The 26,100-nt window shown below is 32.0% G+C and overlaps 2 protein-coding genes across 2 annotated transcripts in view; one reads left to right on the top strand and one right to left on the bottom strand.

Annotated features, from left to right (window-relative positions):
* The window catches only part of LOC144850839 (forkhead box protein F1-like), a 73,338-nt gene that overhangs the window by 5,381 nt on the left and 41,857 nt on the right, over positions 1-26,100 (top strand). Inside the window, exon 2 of the transcript XR_013614123.1 lies at positions 7,559-7,627. The gene's annotated coding sequence lies outside the window, so the exon portion shown is untranslated. The remainder of the gene's footprint in view (positions 1-7,558; positions 7,628-26,100) is intronic.
* LOC144850106 (forkhead box protein C2-like) lies at positions 1,141-3,971 on the bottom strand. The gene has a single exon (XM_078707304.1). It carries the CDS (start codon positions 3,802-3,804, stop codon positions 2,452-2,454), a length of 1,353 nt encoding a protein of 450 aa, XP_078563430.1. The 5' UTR covers positions 3,805-3,971; the 3' UTR covers positions 1,141-2,451.

The following is a 26,100-nucleotide window of genomic DNA, read 5'->3' as shown; positions in this document are numbered from 1 at the left end:
GTCCTTTCCGTAGTAATTCACAGCCATAGTCGGGCCAGTGATGGAATTGTGGATAGATACATAATACAGAGACAACCCCAAATGATTTAATGAAATTCATCGCTATACAATTGAATCATAGAATGGCAAAGAAAAAAAAAATATCATCCATTCTTAGATTTTATTCGATTTGACAATCAGTAAAAGTTCGAATGTTTACCTTAAATGTCATGCAATTACAGTTTGTAATGATCGCTTTATAAATGTATTAAACATTTAAAAATGATATGAAACTGAAATAATTCTTTTAACGAGTAGCGACATAAATTTTATTGTACTGTATTACATAAACGTATTGTTAAATATTTTATTTCATCATAAGAATTGACATCATTTTTATCAATTTGCTTTGTAAACTACTGCATTGAGTATAGCGCTTACTGTGTTACACACTTTATTTATTATTTCGATAATAGCTTCAAGATAAAGATAAGTTGTATGGTCATTAAAACAACGATTAATAAAATGGATGGCAATGACGAATGTATAGGCCTACAATCTTATTTGTTTGTTCTTCCCACTTGATCGAGAACCGTATAAAAGCACACGAAGTGTTTTAATCTAAGAATGTTTAAATGGCACGTTAAGTAAGATAACAAGCTGCAATAATATTAAGTTGATGTCAAGTATGGTTAAGAATTAATTACGAACAATAATCTATAGGGGCCTAGTCGTAATTTATGTCCAAATGCTAAATAAGATATTCGGTTTTGTATTCTTTTTTGTTGTACATTTATGGAATATTTATTCTGAAATAAAGTGATCAAATCAGAATCAAATGTTGTCCCTGTTATTAATTCAGAAGAGAAATTCAGCTTTTTGAAAGAATCGAATCGTTATTAACGTTGAATTCAATCAAAATGTGCATGGTAAAACGTCTATAATATAAATTAGTATTAGAAAGATTTTTAATGTCACAAAATTGATCATTTGGTGATTTTTAATAGCAACGTTCACATTTTTAGTATTAACGTAGCAATTTCAGCAATGAGTTATTAATAGTTTACAATGTGTATGTACCTTATTAATAACTTTTTTATAACTATTTATTAATAAATTTAAGTTTTAACACAAATGAAATAATATAAAAGTTATCCATAGTAGTTTTCATTGAATCACAAAGAATTCGTTTATTCATGAGAGCCGTCACCAAAAATAGAATCATTTAGCGAGAAATTGTGATAATATTAACCAGTTAAACATTGTCTTAACGTTACATACAGATACTGGAAAATAAATGAGTAATTATATAAAACTCACATACAGTGTAACAAAATGATTCGAAATGTTAGCTACGAGTTATGTCTCATATTTTGTCTCTCCAACTACTCTCAACAATAAATATACTGTACCTCTAAAGTATTTGAAAATATACAACTTATATTATACCGTACAAACAAAATTGCAAATTTTAATAAATTATTTAATACACTGTCCAGAAATAAAAAAGAAAAAGAAAACAAAATAAAACTAATTTTGAAATGGACACTGCCCATTCAGTTCACTGTATAATATCACTTGTTTTTCAACAAGAGTAAGGTAAAATATCTTTAATATTATTAAATTTAATAACTTTATTTTTATTATCGATATACCATAGCATTGTGTTTTGATATAATGTTATTGTATACCTTTTAATAGCTAATTACATCCCATTCTAACGAAATATTGTATTAGTTCTTGTGATAATAAATGCTTCTGAGTACGCATAAAATATTAGGCTACAGTATTATACCATGCTTAATTGTTGTAAAAACATTCTATAACGATGTTTTTCTAAATCGAATTTGGGATTAAAATGCATTACTGTTTTAACATCTACTGTTTTAAACCAGTCTATTCAAAATAACAAATATGGTAGACCTAATTTAATAATAAAAACAAAGCTTATTGCAATGTTGTTCGCAATCAACACTGAAATTCACCAAAAAATGAATATCCTAATAATAGTGTGTGATAGAGCAACAAGAAGTCAATAACTTATCAAAAATACGGGGTGCACTTGTGTGCTACCCCGTCGAATGCCTAATTGGGTCCATTCGTTTTTTCGGCGTAAACAATCTCCGAAGCGACCCCTTCGGTTTGCCTGACATTCATCAGATTGCGTGACAAACATTGATTGTTTCGTGTTTCCAATCACAATTTCTTTTTTAAAAATGTAAAGAACCCACGGAAAATTAACAATTACTAAAAATTAGTACAATATTGCCCGTCAATATTTAGGTAATTTAATATCATTTTGATATTAAAATTGTTGTTACTAAACTAAAGACTAATACATTAGTACATTATTATGTCAGAAGTTAAAATAACCCACCGTTTTAAATGAATCAAGAGCACTTTAACAAGTTGCAGCAATTTGCGTAACATCCGACTAAAGATTAGGATAAAGTTTTGAAAGTTATTGAAAGTTTAGTCGTAAGCCGAGGAATAAGGGCTAGATGTTGGATATACAGGCGTTGAATGCGTTGATCTATAACTTGACGAAAGTTGACAACTTTGATTAGGTGCTGAGCCTAGTAGGCGAGAAGCATCGTACATACCTGGGTGATACGGTGTTGTAGGAGAGGTATTCCGTAGATCTGTTCCATGGTACCAGTTTGATCGCAAACTCGAAGTACCATTCGTGTGTGTCATAGCCGTCTGTCCATGAGGACTATGCCTTGGTATCACATCCTGTTGATGGTGTAGTTCTTCTGGTGTTGGTGCTATAGACATGTGTTTACCAACTGCTTCAGAGTGATACATATTTTGTGAAGAATTGTTCAGACTACATTGATAGTTCAGATGATCAGTTCCTTTTGTATAAGAATGTGTCGTATACATGGTTTGATGTTGAGCATACGTTACTGGTTGTGAAGACGCCAAATGATCGGCTACTCTAGATTGGTTAGGGTTTGCAGTACTCATATCACTTGCATTGTCTCTTTGTATGGTCATTAGATTTTCAACTGTAAAGTTTCCACCAGTTGGTGGTGAGGTTGTTTCAAGATTCACGTTTAGTGCACGCGCCGATTGAGGCGTATTGTCCGTCAACATACCCGTAGGAGAGTCTAAAGGTTCTATCTTCGGCGTAACATGCGTGATTGAAGAATTGCTACCAGAGTTGCTATGAATGCTAGGCGGGCTAGCAGTTACTGAATTTGAATTGTTCAGATTCTCTGAGCTACCCATAGAGTCTTTACACAACGTTTGCTGTTGAATTGGAATCATTGTATCTTGTACTCTCTGTCGATCTTCTTTATCTTTCAATGCATCCTTCTTCTTAAATCGTTTACGTCGTCGTAGATAGCTTCCATTGTCAAACATATTATAACTGTCAGGATCTAGGGTCCAGTAGCTTCCCTTGCCTGGCTTCTTATCGTCACGTGGAATTTTCACGAAACATTCGTTTAAAGATAAATTATGACGAATAGAGTTTTGCCAACCTTGTTTATTTTCCCTATAATATGGGAAACGGTCCATTATGAACTGGTAGATTCCATTCAGAGTAATCTTCTTGTCTTGAGCGTTTTGAATGGCCATAGCAATCAGAGCTATGTACGAGTAGGGTGGCTTCACCATGTCTCTTGGATTGTGGTTGTGGGTAGGATAAGGTCCATAAGGCCTAGCAATCATGTTGGTAGCATACTGTTCCGCTCCGTACATTGACATCATCCCAGGATAGCTTCGGTAGTAGTTTTGTTCCGGGAACATTGAATGAATCATACTCATGTTGCCCGTCATCCCTGAGTTAGGATGAGCCGAGGGAAACCCTGGCTGCATAGCGAATTCAGCACACGAAGCAATTTTGACGGTTTGGTACAAAATAACTAAGAGGTGAAATCTGGAAAAATACACAAAAGTCAACTGGCTGTTATGATAGTAAAGTCAGTTTTCCACTCAATTGGTGCATGTGTTTTCTAGTTAGACTCCAACGGTCTTCTCGGCCAAATAGTACTCATGAATCGTATAAATCCACTGACACCATTCTGGAGCTACTTCATCATTTACCAATTAAACTCCGCCCACAAACTCTTCAGCCAATCATCGGAGTGGAACGGCGACCACACATCGCGAAGCCCACACATGGAAAACGTTGCATACTTTACAATGTGCACTTGTCACTTTTATTCGTATTGTGATCCTCAAATAAATTAATCAACAATTTTACTCGATTTCAGTGGTTCTTTCATGTCTGAATATTAGGATGCTGTGTCGTGTAGGCGTGGATAAATGATATTGTCAATTATCAACCTAATTTTACAATCCCAATTGTCTTACTTAATAAACTAAAGTGCAATGTACGATTTCTACATAAAATATTTAAATATTAAAAACTGTTTAAAAGCTACTGGTAACCCGTGTTTTCACTATTTTATGTAAAATAACTAAAAATGAATATTTTCGATGGATTGTTCTTTTGATTGATTAAAAAAGTGTGTACAGAAACGTGCTTTATCTAACACATGTACTTCTAGTATCTGACTATTATAACATTATTATTATTAAAGTTATTATCATCTTTGCACTATTAGGCTATAACTAGTTAATTATTATTCCAACTTAATATTAATATTTTGTGAAATTACGGATCATTTACATTATTATTTATGTATATTTAAGTAGTTGATTTACCTTTTTTTGATATAAATAAAATAATATAGATAATACAATAGACTAGCTTTAATAATGGTTTACTTTTCTAAAAAAGGTGAACCATTTCGGCCAGGCTATCGTCTGATAAATCCAGGTGTTTGATATTAATAAGGTGTGAGGTATTTTGTGGAAAGGTTAGAAGATACATAGCCCTCAAAATAGGTTTGACGATAAGCAAATGGTAAATAAAGTCATGGTTATTCGTCATTAGACAGGCATAAAAACGTGACAACAGATCAATTACTTTAGTATGGATAATGATGTAGCAAAACCTGTGTACACATTTTATTTAAAAAAAACCAGTATATAATCCCATTCCAATTCATATTTTAGACGGTCTACTAACATGTATTTTTGCATGCTTTTAAAAGAAAACACCATTTTTTATCGATGCAATAATGTATTAAGTTGGCTTAGGCTATGCACATATTCAGGGCCAGAGGCCTGAAAAATTCCCCGTGAAAGGAAACAAAACATACCATATTATGAAAATTAACTCATTGTTACCTCATGTTATTAGAATATTCGCATAATAAAAAGCACACATTTAAACTGTACAGCGAACGCCATTTTATTAGTTATAGCACTATATTTTTATTTATTAATTGTTAAACCTTCAGTTTATTTTTGTATCATTGTTTTTGTTGCCGCATCCGTAATATGAGATAACGAATTTATGCACAATATTACGAAATTTGAAATATTACTTATAGAATATAATACACATTTTACATTATATTATCGGCATTATACTATTATAATTCTAGACACACTATTGTTAGAGTAATTGAGGAAGCCGCGACATTGGTGGCGAATGCAAATAAATTGCGTCAAACCAAAAGAGTCTATCTGATTAATAACGGGAGTTAAACATCGCAAGGGGGCGCCAAACAGAAAAGTTAACAGAGCTAATTAAAACTGAATACAGTATCAGAGAGCACCGCCATTAAAAGTACACATAAAATGGCTGTCATAATAATTATGATACTTTCTCTGTTTTCATTGGTAAAACATCAATTCTCAATTATTGTTCATTTTGGTATACAAAAATGTGTTGGGTTTTCCCCAGCGAAAAACCCAATTATAAGGGGATAATTTCGTTTCTTTTGGTTAGTGTCCCTTTAATAAGGGCAGCCCTACAGTAGAAACGCTATTCAAATCCAACAAATGTCCCCTTATTGTGGGTTCTAACGTAGGTACAGTAATATGCATATTGTATTTATTTATTAAGTTATATCAAAATAGTCTACATAATTTGTTGTATAATACTTAACTACTTTAAAAAAATGAATGGACTCTTCCCTGGTTTCACTTTCATATAATACAATAAGTGTAGTTAAATCCAGTGGACTTTTGGTCTTTGTTTCACATTGACATAGCACACAACAAGCACTTATTGTCTCCGTACGCAGATTTGTTTTTAGTCGTTTTCTACTACTCTTCAAAAAAAAAAAAATTTCGGACCCGACTGAAAATTCCGGACATCGGTTTCATTTATTTATCTTTTCGTGTGTGTTTAATGTTCGTATATCATTCCTATATGTATGTACTTTTATCAGTATATCGATTTTAGGTCTAAATTGTTGTTGTATTGTATCCTTTTCGGTATTTATGTGTGAATGATGTCAACAAAATCAATCAATTATGCACCGTTTTTAAAAGTAGAAATGCGATTGAAGTTGCTGTTTGTTTATTTGTTTATCCAAGCTATTAAAGTTTGGGATAATAAAAGCAAATGCTTAAGCATATCTACCAAATATCCGTTAGCAAGTTTGAGGTTCCTTGGTCGATAAAAACAAGTGTTCAATTCTGTTTTCATTATTGCAAACGGCACCGTCTTCAATTCCGTAAAATTAACAATTCATTGACTTATCACATTAAAGAAACGTGTACAGTTAGATACTATTTATTTTCAGCAGCATAAGGAGTACTGTTTCAAACTAGACTGTTTACCTGACATTTGGTGAATATGTAATGTGACTGTCTGTATCTCTGCAGTCTAGATGTGCGTATAAATAGAAAGCGAGAAAATATTAAAAATATGAAAATTTATAATCCGAGGTAGGCCTAATGAGAGGGATCAAATTCGGACCACACGTGGAAGTGTACAGGTGCAATGCTAGGCTTAAGTACAACTCATTGCAGATAAATGCCGATTGATGTATTGCGACAGGTAAAATGTAGAGACCATGCCAGGTATAACACACCTGAGAAGTGGAACATGGGAAGCCCCTACGGATGATTGTCATTCACGTTACGCCCCCTGGAAGTTTATAAATGAAAGTTATCGGAGTTATTATAGGTTTCATTTTTAGTAGTAGTATATTAATCCTAAACAACGTTTAGTGGATCCTGTGATGGCATTATTACCTTTACGAAAATTCGTTGTTCGCATTAACCACCCGGATTTTAGCTGTCACTAGATAGATTCTAACTGACTAACGCAAGTCATCTAGATATGAGTCAAGCTGTATGTGTACAGAATAGACTCATTTCTAGATGACTTGTCAGTTTGAATCTATCTATCTATTTAAAAATATGCTATCTGTAGAAGTATTCTGCTCATAGATCACATAAGCCTGTCCAATCACAACACTTCAATTGAACATGAACGTATAGGGAGTAAATAGTAATATTATTTGCTCTAAGCTTAAGTTTTTTTATAGCATCAATTCGATATTAATGATACATGAAACCAAGAGGGAAGAGCTCTCTTCCCCGCATACATTCATCCAAAGGAATATACATAGGCCTAGGCCTAAATATAATTGTTTACAAATAATTTTAGAAAGTTTTTCGTTCGATTGTGTTTTAATTCAAATATGTTTTTATTTTGATAGCTATTTTGAAGTTTTATATTATCATTGTCTCAATATTACAGAATACATTTACCAGCGATGTCCACCAGAGCAAGTTATTTTGAACTCCAACTCCAACCACATAATTCCAGGTATGCTATACTCAGTTAGAGTTATTATACTTCCTTATGTAGATATATTACCTGTTGTCTTAAAGATGTATTTGTCCCCCAAAAACATGTAAAATGAAGATTAATTAAATCAGACTTTTAATTAGCCATTTTGTAGTTTTAATCAAGTTAATTACTTCCGTAGTAAAAAAAAACTGAAACAAATAATGTTTTCACTTATAAAATAACAAAATAAATGGTTGAATTCAACCAAAAATCCATTGGCTGGCAGCCAATTTGACGATTTTTTTGCTTTAAATCTTTAAATTACAGTTTTTTCAGGTAAATAATTTTTTTATCCAATTTTTGGTCAAAGTGGATAACTATTATGTGACATTAAAGTGGCACATTCAACAAAAACAAAATTACGATTTTTTTTATAAGGGGACAATACATCTTTAATAGTGTAGGGCCTAAGCATAAATTAATTCTCGTACACAACTAATCTGCTTTGTAAAACTAGATCATATAGGCCTAGCCCTCGGTATATATTTTTAATGGAAAATTAAAAATTCGAATTGACATTCCATATTCATATGGAAATGGCAAAATGCGAAGAAAAATCTGTGAAAAGATGTGATTTATAAAACCTGCTTAGCAAAAATAAAAACGGAACTTTTTTTACTTAAGTCATTTTAAAAAATAGCTAGAAGTTATATTTGTGAACATTTTTCCTAATTCCTTAACTGGTTTAATTAAAGCTTAAGTTATGTTGCCAAAAAGCCAACATGTTGATAAATGCGAGTACTGTGCTTTCATGATTTTGTTAAACGCACATTTTCATTCAAATTTAGTCCGCCGTTCCGCAACCTATGGGTCGCGACTTAATTAAATTATATTATAATTATACACTGATCTATGTTTGAAATGTTCTCAGTTTTGTAGAATCTACAACAATGATTACATTTTACATCTACAGTTTTCCCTATATTGACGCGCGGCGAGTACCATAGCGTACACACAGTATAGAGGACTTTACGAAACACGACGGTTAGGGGAGGACGACGAATATCCTGTGTTCGCTTAGTCTACTACTTTCTTGCAAGACTAGTAATTGACCAAACTATAATAACTTGTCAGCTAATAGTTGATTATTCCCACGGAATACAATAATTATATCACGATGTATCTTTAAATGAAACGTATAATTGATAACGTACGCATCGACAATCCGTACGCGTGTCTAGAGCACGGTGCGGCCGTTTCTTTAGCCATCGTTTAATTAAGCCGCGATTAAAACGATGTAGGCTACACAATCAACTAACATCCCAACGCGTGAATCCGTGTGCAGGTCTCCTACGAAACGGATTTCTAATTATTTCTCTTTAATTAACCGTGAACCAGATGTGATTGCACGAAAGGCACCTGTATGTATGTGAGATAGAACACAAAGGGAAGGGGTACATAGCAAATCTCCACCTGTACAAGTGTGCTCAATTACAAGAAACTTAATCGTTACTAGGCCTACTTACGTTTGAGTTATACACATACAGTAGTAGAATTGTGTAGGCCTACAATTCAAGGAAACGGAAGGAGGGTAACGGTAATAAAAAATATAGAATTATTCCTTATATGACCATTTACACAAAACGCTGAGCGGACAGGCGGTTTCCGCTCAGGATTATACAGAGTCGACGTGGTACAAGCTACGCGGTTTCCGCTTACCGACCGAACGTTGTTGTGTAAATTTGCCTCGCTCAAAAGAGGTAGGGGGAGAGAGAGAGAGAGCGGGGGGTGGAGGTGTTTTCCAATAAAATGATTAGAAGGAAAAATGATACTTTTTGGGGTTTTTCCTTGGAAATGTGTTTGAGAACATCCTTTTGCATTTGCACATTAGCATGACACGTGACTCTGTATTACATGCAGTGTTACACTTTGTATGATAGCAATGTGTTTATACTATTTTTAAAGCGTTATGAATGTATCGTCGCGTTGATCGCGTAGACCTATATACAATATCAAATGTCTATCTATTCTTTACTGTTATGATGAATTTCTAAAATTGATAGTTTTCAATAAAACGATCAATTTTTATTATTTTTATTGCGTGCAGCGATCTGCCACGCGATGGCTGTCATCAAGAATACTTTAGCAGAGGCGACGTTTGAACTCTTTCGTGAACGGCGGCGGTGCAATCGACCGGTCGTACATTGCTGTGTAATGCTATAGTGTGAACAATTAGTGACCAGTGTTTAAAGTTCAATGGTAATTAATCAACGCGAAGTGCAGGCACTGCGGGTGCGCCGGTCCTTACCTCCATGCAAGAGGTTATCGGTTAGTAATCTCGTCATTTTGCGATACCTCTGCATGTCTTCGACTGTTAGATTTCGTTATAGTATATTCGATGACGTAGGCCTAGGCCACGAATATCATCCATGCTAACGCATTAGCCCAGTTTCCTCTACTTTCACAGTTAAAATCGCTTTAGATCTGATCTGTATAGATATCTAAGCACGTATTCCTACTAATAGTTTACTCTCGGTAAATATGTTGCCGGGTGTCGATAACCTGTAGTGTATAACGTGATGACGCGTCGATGAATACACCGGTTTTCACAATAATAACCAGAAATGTTCGATAACAAATGCCACACAACGAGGAATAACATTCTTTTACTTAAAAAAAAAAGATTGAACTGATATGGGTTTACGACTTATGCTTATGAAATAATTATGCATACTTGAAATTCATGAGGCTGTTGTTGTTATTTATTGTTACCATTTAAGTTATTGTAAATGCATGCTTCTTTTATTTCTTGTAACTGTTTCTAAATAAATGTTGAATGAATTGATTATATTAAATATTGAATTGATTATTTAATTATTATTTATTTACTTACTTGCTTGATACTTGTTTGATTTTAATAGGTCGGTTAACAAGCTAAGCTTATATGACCCTTCCTTTTCTTTCTTCTTTTTCAATACTAACATTGTATAGACGTTTGGGGGATCCGGGTACGAACAATGTTTGTTTATATTTAAAAGATAACTGTAATGACAATATTTGAGTTTGGATGTTAGAGATGATGTGCTGATGATGTGTGAACAAGTAAACTTACAGTCAAGAGTCTTCCGATTATCATTAAGCAGTGACTTGAATTTATTCAGGCTTGGCGCTTTTTACAAAATGAGATGGTAGGCTATTCCACAATCTACAACTGAAGAAAAACTTCCTATAGTAGTATTAAGCCTAACTTGCTTTAAATAACTTGTATACATGACCTCTAGTTCCATGATAATCAACAAATGTAAACAATTTTCTGGATTCTATTTTTGTTATTTAGAATTACTTAATTTATTATAGCTCAAATGAATTAATATAAACATCACATGTTACTCAAATTAAGAGCGCTTTAATAATGGTCTGTAAACTTCTTAGTTTTGTCAAGTTAAATGTTTAAGGTCAATCATCCCTTGTTTGCATTTTTTATCGCTTTATAGGGAGTCACCAGACATGTTATTACATGTTATTACATCAGGTTGAACTACCTAACTACTGAAAAAATGATGTCTGTTTTTTTTTTGTAGCAGAATTTCGCCAAATTTTGTATTTTACCATTTTAAGAGAAAATAATGTTTCTTTGTTGTAATTTCATATTTGATTTAGGCCTATGTACATTGAACCAGATATTATATCTGAAATTCATGCGCGTACCTAAGCTTTCTTAAACATTATTGTTCCCCAAATACATAACAATGAAGATTATAAAAACATCAGATTTTGAATAGGCCGCTTAGTTTAGCTTTAATAAAGTTCCGTAAAAAAAACCCGAAAAATTATGTTTTCACCATAATATAATGTGACCAAACAAACGGTAAATTCAGCGAAATTGGCAATTGGCTGGCAGCAAATTTGAATTTTCTCTTTAAAATACATTTTCTTTTCGATCCAATTTATGGTCAAAGTGAATAACTATTGTGACATTAATATATAATAATAATATTATATAAACTTCATTGGCTTCCAATTAAACAATGAATTATTTTTAAACTAATTTGTTCCACCCAGCCGCTTTAAGACCTATGGTGATCGAGCCTTTGCAGTTGCAGCTCCTAAACTGTGGAACTATCTTCCTGATCCTATTAAAAATGCATCCTCTATCATAGTTTTGAAAACACTCTTAAAAACACACCTTTTTTCTTTGTAATTTCTTTCTGTTTTTTCTCTCAGCGCTTTGGGACAATCTTTTGATTGTATAAGCGCTCTATAAATCGAACATTACATTAACATTAATGAAAAAAAAACAAAAATAGTTTGTTTAGGTACAATATTATCCTTCACTTTACCAATAAATGTGTTATATATACATATAATCCGTTTTGTAATTGCTGTATAATGTTTGTAGAATAGTGTTTATCAATTGACGTAGGTTAATTTATCATTGTAATTCTACGCAAACTATTTGCAATTTATGGTGTTTTTTTTCCTCGAATTTTAAGTACAAAATCAACAAACAAGTTATTTAACGTTAGTCATTCGAATACGAAATACTTAACGGATTTCGCGCTGAGAACGAGAGTTCGTCTTTTGACACGCTAGTTTATCGTGTTGTACATAGTGATATAGGCCTAAGTAATGTTATAACTATTATGATTAGGTAATGGGATTATTATACGTAACGTATCATGGCTTCTTTAAGCTTATGTTATTAGGGTATTTGATTAGGTAAAGTGAGATGAAGTGCAGATTTATTGATACCAAACTTGGTTGTTATCCATGTCGTCGCGGTTGAAAGCGATGCGGTGACCACAATATCAAATAGCTGCAAAGTTGCCGTTGGCGGCATTTGACTGAGGGCGGTATGTTAAAACCTCGACCTGTTTTTGTCAAGTATCAGGCTTCTTTTGCAACTAATGGGAACAAATTTACGTGTCATATCATATCCATTTCAAAAACCAGATTCTAATATCGAAGCAACATTTATTTAACACCAGAGTGTAAATAGAATATTGTTATTAAAAGGGACGGACTTTCTCCCTTGTGATGAAGTCCAGTGGCCTGAATCAACTTTGGACATACGCCGATGGAAGATGAAAGGAGGGTCTGTCCATTTAGTAATTAAAGGTGTAAATTTAATAAAATACACCTGTACGCAAAAATTACATTAAAAATGATGTTAATTGGAATTGACAGCGCCTTAGTAATTTTGTTTTAACTTCACATCGTTGAAATTTAAATTTTAAATTTAAAATACAGTACAATTTTTGTGTCGTCTTCTAACCCATAATAACTTTATTTTACCAAAAAAGAATGATGTACTATATTTGATTATTTTATTTATTTATTATTCATTTTCTTTCTCAAATGTATTGATTATTATTATTACCTTGTCGTTGTTTTGCTTTACTTGTTTGTTTGTCTTGTTTTGTTTCTGTTTGTTCAAACTTCAATATGATTACAACTTCTTAACTGGCTACCCGTCACAAGTTTTTTTGGATGGAGTCCTCCAAATGTTATTACTTTTTGTGTTTTGCCTCTTAATTATTTATATTTAAATTGTTATTTTGTTTACTTTGAAAGATAAGAAACAAATGTTATTATGTACATTCTTTGGGATTTTTAAAAATATAGAAACAGCAAACATTTGCTCCTGTTTTTTGGCTTCCTGGTTTATATCTGCTCCTATTTGTTTATACAGTATTTGATAAAAACAATTTAATTTATTTATCTTTTTTTTTTCGTATTATTCAACTTGTTTATAACTTTATTTTTTTACATCTAAAACTTTAATAATAATTACATTTAAACACTTAAATAATATGAATATACTTAGAAAAATATATTACATACGACTGTAATGTATTTATTTTTAAATTAAAAAAAAAATTAATATTTATCTTTAGGCCTAGATATGTCCCTGTACATATACGTAATACGTAGAATGTTTTATGTTGGTGTAAAACCAATGCTACATACGATACTTATTTTGGAATATGTCTATTGATATCATTTCTACATTTGCCCTGCTACTCTTAGAAAATAAATACAAATATGTATTAATTACTTCGATGAGGGTATAGCCAGCATCAATTTGCCTCTCATTTATAATTTGCCTTAGGCGGGCTAAACACATTCTACCTGCCATAGCCTAACTTCCGTCCGGGCCTTAAGATACCCTGATTAGAAAATAAAAAAATGTCAATCAAGGCTTAGAAATTCCAATTATGTGCATAAATTTAAAACATTAAAAAATTAATTTAAATTGTGGTATGAAAAATGCAGTAATGAGGTTTGCTTTTCAATTCGTGATAATTGTATACAGTATCTGTACATTCACGATTAATGTTAATTATCCGCACACGTACAGATTGTAATCAATATCTTATTTTAATGATTAAAAATGTTAAATATTTGATCATGCTGCGAAAAATGTTTATTGAGTGTTAGTATTTAGGAAACTATACAAATCCGTATATTCATGAAACACTAATCTAAATAAATAGGACATTTTTTGTTTTTGAAAGCGTGAGTTTCCTGGGAGTCTTTCGAATTCTCCCGGCTTATAATCACCAGAAATTAAGAAACTAAGTAGGCCTAGGCCGAAAAGTAACACCTAATACATTTACTTAAAACTATACTACTAATGTACAGACACACTCGAAAACAATGTTGCCTAACTTGTATTGTTTGATAACTTGTATTGCTTGTAGCTTTTTATATTTTTCTTTTTTAGGGTGCACATAATAGCCTAAACAAAGTTAGGCGTAGCACAGATTTAACTTTTTAGTAGTTAACAACCTACTCGGGTAAATAACTAAGCATGCTATATTAACTTTATACATGTTTAATCGCTGAATTTTCTAAATATACGTATAAGCATTTACTATGGGAAGTTATACTAAATTATTATTATTATTATTAACTGTTTACGAAAGATTGTGACGTGCTCTTGATTACCTACAATCAATCATCAATACATCAGATTGTTTATTTAGCATTGGAAGCCGGTCTAAATCTACCAATCATATTAGATTTGTTAGATATTATTGATAAAATAGACGTTGTCTATAACGTCAGTGACGTCCGAAAAAAAACCTTAAACTGTAAGACGCCCCCAATTATCAAAGAAAGTTATTGTAAACTTTCTAATCTGTAGAGGGGGTGGTAATAATTATAGCGTCAAGTAAAAGAATGTTTCTATAGTTCAATTCACCAAATCTGTGCGTGTCTGTCCGGCTTTATTCAGACACTCGCACGGTCTTCAAGCTTGGTGGATGCAGCTTGATATAAAAAAGAACGAGTTTGCGTTTGTTGGATCGTAAGGTCAAATATCAAAATTATCAAATTACTCCGATCGAGATGTTAAAACGTGGATAAAGTAATCCTAAGCGCGTATTAATCTGATATCGATGAGGGCGCCACACAAGATGTCAAAGGTCAGGACAGGGTAAAATTTCAAAATTGCTCCGATCGAGCTGAAAAACAAATCCTGAAGATATATGTCGAGTATGAATCTGATAAATGATGTTTAAAACTACATTTGAAACCAGCTCCGGGTATACTTGAATACTATAAAAGTCATAATGTTCAGTTTTTTTTTTCATCCCAGTTCTTTCTCACTTCTGGGTTTTATTTCAAAATAGGCCTCTGTCGTTTATATACAATGTCATTGTGTTTCATAATAATAATTAAGTAAAACAAAAGATATGTTAGTTATGAAATGTTTTAGAACATTGAAAATTACACTTGATAAAATGAATTCTTTCTGCAATTGCATAATAATTAAATTTAACTTACATACTCTTTTTTGCCTCTAGGTCCAGAACTAGTAATTGATATATTCTTTTACGTTCCTTATCTTTATTATTTATTATTCGAAAACTTAATCAAATCCTTGATTTGAACTGATTGCAATTGTAATAGGTCTGAAGTATCGTTCTGACTTTGTATATCAATATATTTTTATAACGTGACTTCTATAGAATTATGTATGTCGCCCTCTATATTATATGTGACGATAACGTCGAACACTGTTCATGCAAAAATGAAATTCCCACTACCCCATCTATGTTCAATAAATATTCTGATCCATTTCTCTGACAGTAGGCCTATTCTAGATTGTAAATCGGTTATATAATATCAACTACAACAATAATGCGTTGTAAAACTAAATCACATAACTTACCTCCATGTATTTAAATTTGCATAATTCTATATAATGTATTTGTGATTGTAAAATATGTTAATTTGTACAATATTGAAAAAATATCGATACATTTAATTTAATAGCAGAATTATAATCAACCAACATAATCATTACAACAAATAATGATGAGGAACTTAGTTTACGGTTTATATTGTATAGTAGCATAGAAAAACTACTTACATTCATGAAATAGTTCAGAAATAACAAGCAGTAAAAACTATGTTTCCTACTAAGATCAACTATCAATTATTGGTAATCACATTTAAAAACAAGAATTCAAATTGGTGTTAATAATAAACAACTATGAACATACTAAAACTAGTTAATTAAAATGAAAAATGTATTCCCAGGTAATCGGTCATTTCTCAAGAAAAAAGAAGAAGAAAGTTTTTTTTTTTAAACATGAGTGTTTTTGTGTCTTGTCGTGGTGTTGTTTTGGTAATTAGTTAGTAACACCAACAGTAGGACATCAATAAATCACCATAAAACCGTTTATTGCAAATGATGTGGTTTGTTGGTGGGCTGTTTTTATTTTGTTTTGAATGCTTTATGTAGGCAATGGGTGTTTTTATTTTGACTAGCCGTTATTTTAACAATTAATTATTGTTATAGTAGCCTAATATAAAACAACAAATCACAATTGTGAAAAGAAAAAAGAATAATTTTGTATTTTTTGATAATTAGTTTGTGTTTCAAAAGAAAGAAAATTATATATTTGAGAAAAAGTTTTTTAAAAAAAATGGTTTATGTATATTAAGTTTAGAAAAGTTACCGTTATTTATTTAGGCCCTATTAGGGCCTAACTATTTATTCTTGACTTGATTAGTTCTGACTATTTTTTAGCCCTTCCCTTGATATAGTATATTCTATTTATGTTTACAACTTTTGGGTAAATAAAAGAAAGAAAGAAAGAAGTGAAATAATTTTCTGAGTTTATTTTATATCTCTATGGAGTAAATTCAGTTAAGGTACTGTGAACTCATTTTGAGTTTGCTTTAATAACGTATAATATTTGAGGAACTCTATCCATAATTTTAAGAACAGAATTCATATCAGTTGTAATAGTGTGATTCAAACCGTAGTTAACGTACTTCCACAATCCAACCTGCATCTTCAGCGTTGATTCAAATTGGTATTTTAGGATATTGTAGGTTGGTTTTGTAGAAGTTGCTTTTATTGTTAATTTTCTAGTGAAATTGTTTCTATTTTTGTTTTTTGTATGATTTGTATATGGATGTTCTAATATCAATATAAATATCATATACAGTATCAAACTTTAGTGGTGTTGATTATTATAATAAACATTTTATTAAATAAAAATGAAAAAAAAATTCTTCCTTTAAAAAAAAGCGATCGTCAGAGGGTACAGAACCGACGGTATGTTATTTATTATGCGACAGGTATGCACAGTCGGCCAAATCGTCACTTGAATGCAATTGTTTTTAACCCCGTCCGAAGATACTGGCGTCGCCCACGGTGATATTTTATTTAGGTTTATGTAACTTTCACGCACACCGACATAAAGAATATCGTGGTGTTTACGAGCCTTTGTATAGAAATTCGATGCAAAGAGACACTACCATCTAAAGTAAAACTTAATAAATCAGTTTGAAGCGGGTCTTGAAGGTTTAAAGATGTATTGTCCCCCTGAAAATGTTTTTTAAATTTTTTTTGTTGAATATGCCATTTTAATATCATATAATAGTTATCCACTTTGACCAAAACTTGGATCAAAAAAAAAATTATTATCTGAAAAAACTGTAATTTAAAGCAAAAAATAGTCAAATTGGCATGCCAGCCAGTGGAGTTTTGGTTGAATTTAACCATTTATTTTGTCATTTTAGTGAAAACATAATTTTGTTTTCGTTTTTTTCTACGCCAGTGATTAACTTGACTTAAACTACAAAATAACCTATTCAAAGTCTGATATAATTAATCTTTATTTTTGGGGGACAATACATCTTTAACCTATTGGTCATCTTTATAAGAATACGGTTATAATGGGTTTCCATTGTGGGTAATTCTCAATAGTTACTTGAGTGATTTTAAGGTGGTTGGCAATTTCTAGAGCAATTATTATACGAGAAGAATTGTGTGGTGCTGGCAATTACTGGAGCAATTATTATATGAGAAGAATTGTGTGGGCTGGTATTGTTATGCATTACGGTAATTGTTAAAGCAAAAAAATATAGGCCTATAGATATTATATATTTTGCCGATTTCTCCTTTGTTATAATCTGTGGTGGAGTATTGAAATATTATTTGTACCGTTAACTTAAATCGTTCAGTATTGATTAGAGAGATATTATTCAGTTTTTAGATTTAGTTCAATCAAAAAAAAAATTCAAATAGACATAAGTACCAAATTTCTTTAAAAAGCTCCTTTAACCATTGTTATAAGATATATGTTAGATGTTTAAAATTAATTTATATCTTGTAAAAAGATCGATCAGTATAAATGATTAGAGAGATATTATTCAGTTTTGAGATTTAGTTAAATCAAAATAAATGTAAAATAGACATAAGTACCAAATTTGTTACAAAGTTCATTAAACCAATGAAAAGCTTGAAATGAAACTTGGCATGTGAGTAGGCCCAAATGTTAATATTCTTATAAGATGGCAGTTGTTTTAAATGATTTAATATCTTGTAAAAAGACTATTTCTGGGGGTTTTTTTTCACTGTTAGACAAGCGTCTAGTGTCTTCTAAATGAATGTCTCCATAATTCAGGTTTTAACTACAGAAAACGAACTAGCCTACTTTTGAAGAGTCCGTAATTGACTTTCAAAAGTAATGATTTCTGTTTTGTTTGAAGCATCAGTTGCTTTCGATAGTTTTCGCATCAGCCTATCAAGAACATTAGTGATGTGTCAATCAACCGATAGGCCCATTGAATTACCCTGAACTTGACACCTAAACCGATCATGCAGAAATGAACCTGGACGTTTTAACAGGTTTGGCTGCGGGACAAACGTCCATCACCGGCCGTGGACTGGTTGTCTGCTAGGCATAGTGAACCGACACCTTTGCACCAGATTCGCTCGGCTTCAGTTTCAGTATCTCACAGTATAGTATAAAGGGCTCGGTCCTTACTGTTGTATCGACTTCCAAACTTAAAAACTATATAAACTTTATTTGCATAAAAAATTAATAGATGATCATAGTACATAACTTCAATATATTACCGTGGACCTTGGTCTATGATATTACATTGTCCCCTTGAAAAGGTATTATTAATAGGCATGGGGATTTTTTGTTGTTGTTGTTGAATGGGTCATTTTAATGTCGCATAATATTGTATTTACCTTGACGAAAAATTGGATTACAAAAGATTAGTTGATGAAGTGATAATTTAAAGAATAAAACATGTCAACTGGAAGCCTATTGCTTTGTTAAACTGTTATTTTTCTCTATAAGCGAAATCATTATTTTTGGTAATTTTATTTTAGAAAAATTAATAACTTTATTAAAACTACAAAATGCCTGTTTGAAGTTTGATTTTATCCATCTTTATTGTTCATCTTTAAGATTTAACAGATATAGACTTATAGTTATTTTGTAAGTTAGGACCAGTGCCATTATTATTGCCAGCAATAATACCGCATATTCGGTAGGTACTCATCATTTTCATTATTCTGTATCATCACATTTTCTTGATATCATAATCACCGTCTCTGACGCCGTTTCGATATGTAAACCTATTACTGTATAATATACCTTTCTTAATTGTCAATGTTGTGTGTGTGGTAATGATAGACATTGTCACTCGTGGTCACAATTCGATGGCGTTCTTTGAGGTCATTCAACTTTGCTTGTTTTTCTACGTAGGCCTACACCCCATTAGACAAGATGATCGAAACTTGACCATGGTCTTATAGGCCTGGCCTACACTGATAACTATATTAGTGCTTATTAGGTCATGGTATATAAAAAAAAAATATCAAAAATTATCATGTAGGCCTGCTGTATGTTGCGATATACGATGTTAGCATTTTTAACATTACTTAATTTCTAAATTCCAACTATTTGAATGTATGTTTATATCGTTTTTTACTTGAAAACTTGTTATAACTTATAATATATTTACGAGAATTAATTTCTCATGTAAAATAAATATAATATTACTTTTACTGTGGTTCTACACAAAGACCGATTCTCCAAAACAAAATCAACCAGATATCTAGGTAAATATTTTTTTTTTCTAAATACACTACAAAATTTGTTTTGGACATATTTAATTTAACTTCTAGATAGGCACAAACAATGTCAAATTAATTACACAAAGCAAAAATAAAATGTAGGCATATGTTAAATTCAAATCTCTAACGCATACTTCAACTTGCGTACAACTACCCTTCGACTAAACGTTTTGAATACATATAATTACAGTGTATATATTGTATTAACGGTTGTCGACTCTATCAATTTACATCGACTGATATAAGCATACTCTATGCTATTTTTAATTAAAGATCTTACATCAGTAATATACCGTACCTTATTAATTAAACTGTGATGTGACGACGTATGTCGATGACAACATTCTTCGCATCCCACAAACACAACTTTCCAGTAAAAAGAAACCCCAAAAACCACCAATCCCTTTTTTCTAAAAATATTGAAGAATTATTCACTAGCCTATTTTTTAAAAAGAATATACAGTATCTGTCGATAAACTAATGAGAGCCATGAGAAATAATGAAGATTAAATGGCGCCATGTCAGGTCGTCGTCTGACAAAATATGTGAGCGTCTTGGGCAGACGATGATAGGTTATGAGATTGAATTATAGTGGTTTGGATAAACTTTTCGTTGGTGTAATCCCAAAACAGGTCTTTCATCATTCAATGTACAGTAGCCTCTCATTGGACTTCACTTTGGGGCAAGGCATTGTTTTTATCCGTCCGTTTTTATGCTTCTACCACTGTAGAAATGTATCACCCAGGGTAGAATTCAGCCTTCATTTCATGTGTTCAATTTTGGTTCATTATAGATTTACACAATTCATAAATTGTTGTGTAGGCATACAGTACTTCGATTTATCAATTCTAGTGTGATTTGTATTTAGGCTTTCAATTATATCCAATAGAGAGATCGGACATTAAAGAAGGCCTACTAAATGTATCATTATTTGTTGCACGACGTCCGAGTTAGGCCTAAACTGTATTTGTAACGTACTGAAAATACTGATGCGTATTGTTTTCATTGATATGCTCACATATTAGACATCGGTGGATAGTTAAATTGAAATTAGTTAGATTTATCCCAGATTTATGTTTTTTATTATTATTTGTTTATCTGTTGTTAGATTATTTGTTATTCGAAATAAATAGCTCTCTCATCTTTGTTGAAGGAGTTACCCTTAAACCTGAACTATCCTATCCCGGATAGTGTCGGGAGAGTTTAGTTTATTGAGAGGAGGCAGTTTAGTACACTTTTTCTACCGCGTCAGGTATAATGTAATGTTTAAGGTGTGGTTCTTGTATAGCGCCATTCTAACGAATAGATAATTGATTGTGGACTCATGTATTAGTATTACCCTTCCCATGGTATTCCATCCAGTACTGGTCTCACTTTCTACTGAGTTCTACATCAATGCCCCGAGAGGGGAGTTTAAGATTCCATACACTTTGCTATAATGTACACGGAGAGGCACTATCATGTTATTATCTGTAGGCCTACTATTATTATATCCATGAGTATCGCATAGGCGCAATCATGTATGGTTTAATTCTTATCCTATGATACAGGATAAATGTAACAGATATATGTTACACTGTTTTGCAAAGTTTTCCTATGATACTGAACACATTATAGATACAGTGACGACAATTTGTTACAAGCGTAGAGTCACTACAAAACGATCTTTATCAATAAAATATTACGTATCATGTTGGTGGATGCACTTTTTTTATCTAACAATAACACAATCGGTTAAAACAGGCACATGTACGTGAAGATCTTTGCAATATAAGGGTTGAGTTTATTTATAAAGCAAGACTTATCAACGAGAATAAGTCAGAAGACGATCAATCATTTAGATAACCGTGTGGGGAAATAATGGGTGAATTGACCCTCCGCAAGGGGCACCAAAAACATTCCAAATGGCTCTCATACCGCAACTTGAATTTTTAGTAATGTTTATTCTTTTAAAATGCTTTTTTATAGACCGGTGTAAATTAGTTTGACCATGATACAGTAATTAAAAATTAAGTCCTCAAAAGCACACTTCGCTATAAATTAATATTTTTGCACATGACCCTAACCAACGTACGCGATAAAAGATGGTGTTTGTACGTTATGGATACAATCCGAAATTATTTATTTTTGGATGGTTTTTTCTGTTTAAATGCGCAAAATATCAAACGTTTAAACAGTGGACATTTCAAAGTATAGGCCTATTGACAAATGTAAATAATAATATAATATAGGACCAAACTATATAAGTAGGCTAACCGTATTTCCAATCAAGAATTTTTTTTCTTGTCGTTTATATCTTTCAATTTTGAAAATTCGAATTACGTTTTACGACGTACAGTAGCACATTTTAGCACTTCCGCTATTCATGTATGTGTACATTTCATAAATATATATTTCAAAGCTGTATCAAACATTAGGCCAAGCCTATAACCATAACCTTACAGGCGATACATTACGTCTGAATATGTGTACAGTATTACAGAATTATGATACTTGACAATTAATGATAAATATAGAGATACAGTGAGCTACAGAGAATCGCCACACGTCGGAAGAACAAGTGACGTCATAGCCAAATTAGCCTAATTGTGAGCGTATCTTAATGATTTTAAAGAGTAGGTCTATGTCGTGTTATGGTTCGAGCGTGAGAAAACAACAAACGATTTTACCTGTAATTTCATAACTTTGTATTTCCCGGACTTCCCCTAAAATGTACACACCTCGTGTCTTGAAAACGGTTCCGCCTTTTATTACACCTTCGCCGCTGCTTTGTAATGTGTGTACACTAAAGACAATGACGTCATGATGTCTGAAGATGTTTTTTTACAATGCACAATATACTTATATAACAATGTATGTTCACATACGGGTGTTTGTCTAAATGTCAGAATACCCGTTAATGTGGTTTAGGAAGTAGGAATCACAATAAGATTTATGTTAATTGGGCTATTATGCTACTGAATCTAGCATTTGAGCGGAACAAAATTGTAGGCAAAGGTTTTTAAGTTTTAAATGAATGTATATGTTTTCCTGGTCACGTACAACAAATCAAACCTCTGTCATCCACCGCCTTTATATGCAAATGAGCATAAATATGCAAATTAGCTATACATCCCATGTTTTTACGATATCTACTAAACTTGTGGCAAACCCTATATGTTTTCATAACCAATGGACACATTTAAAGCATTTCCAGTTATTAACCCTGTAAAACAGGTAAAATGCAATTTAAGTCACGCTTGAGTGATTTTGTCCAAAAATTCACTTTTTTTCTGGAAATTTAGTTTCCAGATTCTACTTGCGACCCTTATTCACAATTACACAAATATGTGTGTTCATTATTTGTTTATCTATATAAAAAATATACATATATAGTTACTTCCAAATTACATAACACACGAAAAAAAAAAGATGTATACAGTCATACAATATCCAAAAAAAGTAGGGCCAATCCTGTCACGCCACTGACCTCTTACAAAAACATTAGATTTATTACACATTATTAACTTAACATTCATAAAACAAACGAATAGTGGAGCTAATAGACTATATAATGATAATCTTATTGCTATTGCGTACTTTTCTAGATCTTAAATATGTAATTGAAACAAGTTTAGATATTTTTAATGTTCTTTGATCGAAACTTGAGAGTAAAATACAAACAAGAAAAGTTAAAATTATAACGGAAAACTACATAAAAACTATGTGGGAATATCCCCAAAATGTGAACCAAACCATACACAGTTTTTATTATGTGATCTATATAAATTATGATATATAGAAAGATGGATATGGATAAGATAATTAATTACAAACATTCAAGCGTATATTCACATTACAGTTGTAGTCCCACACTGAAAAAAAACCTGTTAAATTACAACTGTTTTTGTGGAGCACTGTGGCGCAGTGGTTAGAGCATTGGACTTGCAATCAAGAGGTTGTCGGTTCAAGCCCCGGCTCGGTCGCTGCAGTGTTGAGTCATTGAGCAAGATTCTTTATCCACATTGTTCCTCCCCACCCAGGTGATAGAAATGGGTACCGGTATGTAAAAAGTACTGGGAAGGTAAATCAGACTCGTTTGTGCGGGAGGAGTGGCGTACCCCCCACAAACATACACACTTAGTGGAGTCTGGCCCAAACGCTAAAGAAATGGAAATGGGCACCACGGCCGTTAGCATTAGCTAAGGTTTCGACTTTACTTTACTACAACTGTTTACAAAAAAAACAGTAAAATGTGTGTGTATATTTATGTGTTTATAGTAAAAAAATTAACTGTAAAATAATTAGAAAGAAAATGTTAGTTTTAAAGTTTTTGACTGTTGTACATCTTATATTTTCCAAAATAATAACCGTACATTTTACAAAAACTGTTGCCAGCTTTTTCCGTAAATTTAACATTTTTTTACAGTGAGTCAAATCATAGGCCTACAAACTACTATTCCTTGGTTAGGTCCTAATAATGTGTAAAAACCTACTATATTTATATATTTTTTTTATCTTTTGTGGTGTTAACTACAACTTTTATTCATTTCATCATATCTATAATATAACATCCTTGTTAATCGCGTGCAAACACGACTATTTCTTATTTTCGTTATTTTCTTAATTATATATATTTTCCTATAATTATATGATTGGATAATTACAATTAAATCAATAGTATTCTAAATGCTTATATTTCTTTCCCATCCTTTTTTAGTAATCACCTTATACTTTATCATGTTATACTCAAGGTTAACAGTTAAACACTGTAATAAAACGCAATTTTTACTATATATTATAACCACAATTACACCATTATCTTTATCTGTTAAAATGTTATATTATCTTAATATCCTTATGAATATTATTAAGTAAGTACAGCTAGTTATTGTATTGTAATGCAACACGTCATTCTTGATCATATTATTTATTTATTTAACAACATCTTTATACAGGATTACACAATCAGGTAAAAAAAAACTGTTTTGCATTGTGGTCCTGTCTTGAATACAAAACAAGACCATGCATGGCTGCAGTCGATTGCTCAAGTTAGTGTTTACCGACCAACCGACCGACAGACCGACATAGTGAGCTGTAGAGTCACGTTGCACGCACGAGACCACAAATCAGGACAAAAAATGTTTAGTTTTGTGAAAAAATGATCTAGCTTTGAATAAAGCAATTGTTGTTTTTCAGTTGGTAGGTTTTTCCATATTTTTGGGCCTACAACTTAAACGACGAGTTCAACTTACTAATGGTATAATAGGCTATTGTTTATGTTATATATATATTGTATTTCATATCTGTCTATAATTATTTCATTATTTTTTTTAATTGATTTAAATTACGTTTTATTCTAATTATTGTTTTTGATTCACACCGTAAAACCGAGGCAATCTATAACAATAGAATGCTGAGCTCCGGAGATCAAAGTGTTTATCTCTGGCTGCGACACGATCAGTTGCTGGTATTTGTCGCAGCCAAACATAAGATCAAAGTACTGTTACGAGTTCCTATCTTGGCAAGGTTTCACATGCGACAGATATATCCCATACCTTACCTTATCTCCCATCATACAAGCACCACATATGAAACTGTATTACGGAATTTGCCTGGGCAATTATTGTCATACATACTACGTCAACGACTAACTGCCGCAAATGTCCATTTTGAATACACGTGTAAGCCTAGTACAGTAGTAATCCCATGTTGTCGACAAGTTACTTGTATAACTTCCCTGTGGTTAATAATATACTTTACGGCCAATGAACTTCAGGTTATTAAGAACAATAATAATAATCATATTTTTCCGGATTAATGACCCAATTAAATGTTTATCTGTGTCATTTTTTCTTTTCATATTCTTTAATAGTAAATATTAATATTTAAAAATTATGAAATAATTTTAGCATTATGTTTGCCTGGGTTCAAATTTTCTGTTAGCCTAGATTTTTATATTTAAGAAAATGTTCTCCAAAAGCAGATTCTTTATTTTGTCAATTCTGATCGTATACTATTGAATATTTTGAACTAAATTAGTTTGACAAAAAAAGTGTGATGTTCCTAAATATGGCAGTGATATTCCCAAATATGGTAGTGATATGACATCATCATTTCCATATATGGG

Source organism: Antedon bifida, chromosome 8, assembly GCF_963402885.1.
Source record: "Antedon bifida chromosome 8, ecAntBifi1.1, whole genome shotgun sequence".
Taxonomy (NCBI): Eukaryota; Metazoa; Echinodermata; class Crinoidea; order Comatulida; family Antedonidae; genus Antedon; species Antedon bifida.
The sequence above is the reverse complement of the archived record's forward strand: the minus strand, read 5'-3'. Positions and strand labels throughout refer to the sequence as shown.

Excerpts from the sequence above, each read along its gene's own strand:
- LOC144850106 (XM_078707304.1), bottom strand. The coding sequence starts at position 3,804 with ATGCAGCCAGGGTTTCCCTCGGCTCATCCTAACTCAGGGATGACGGGC.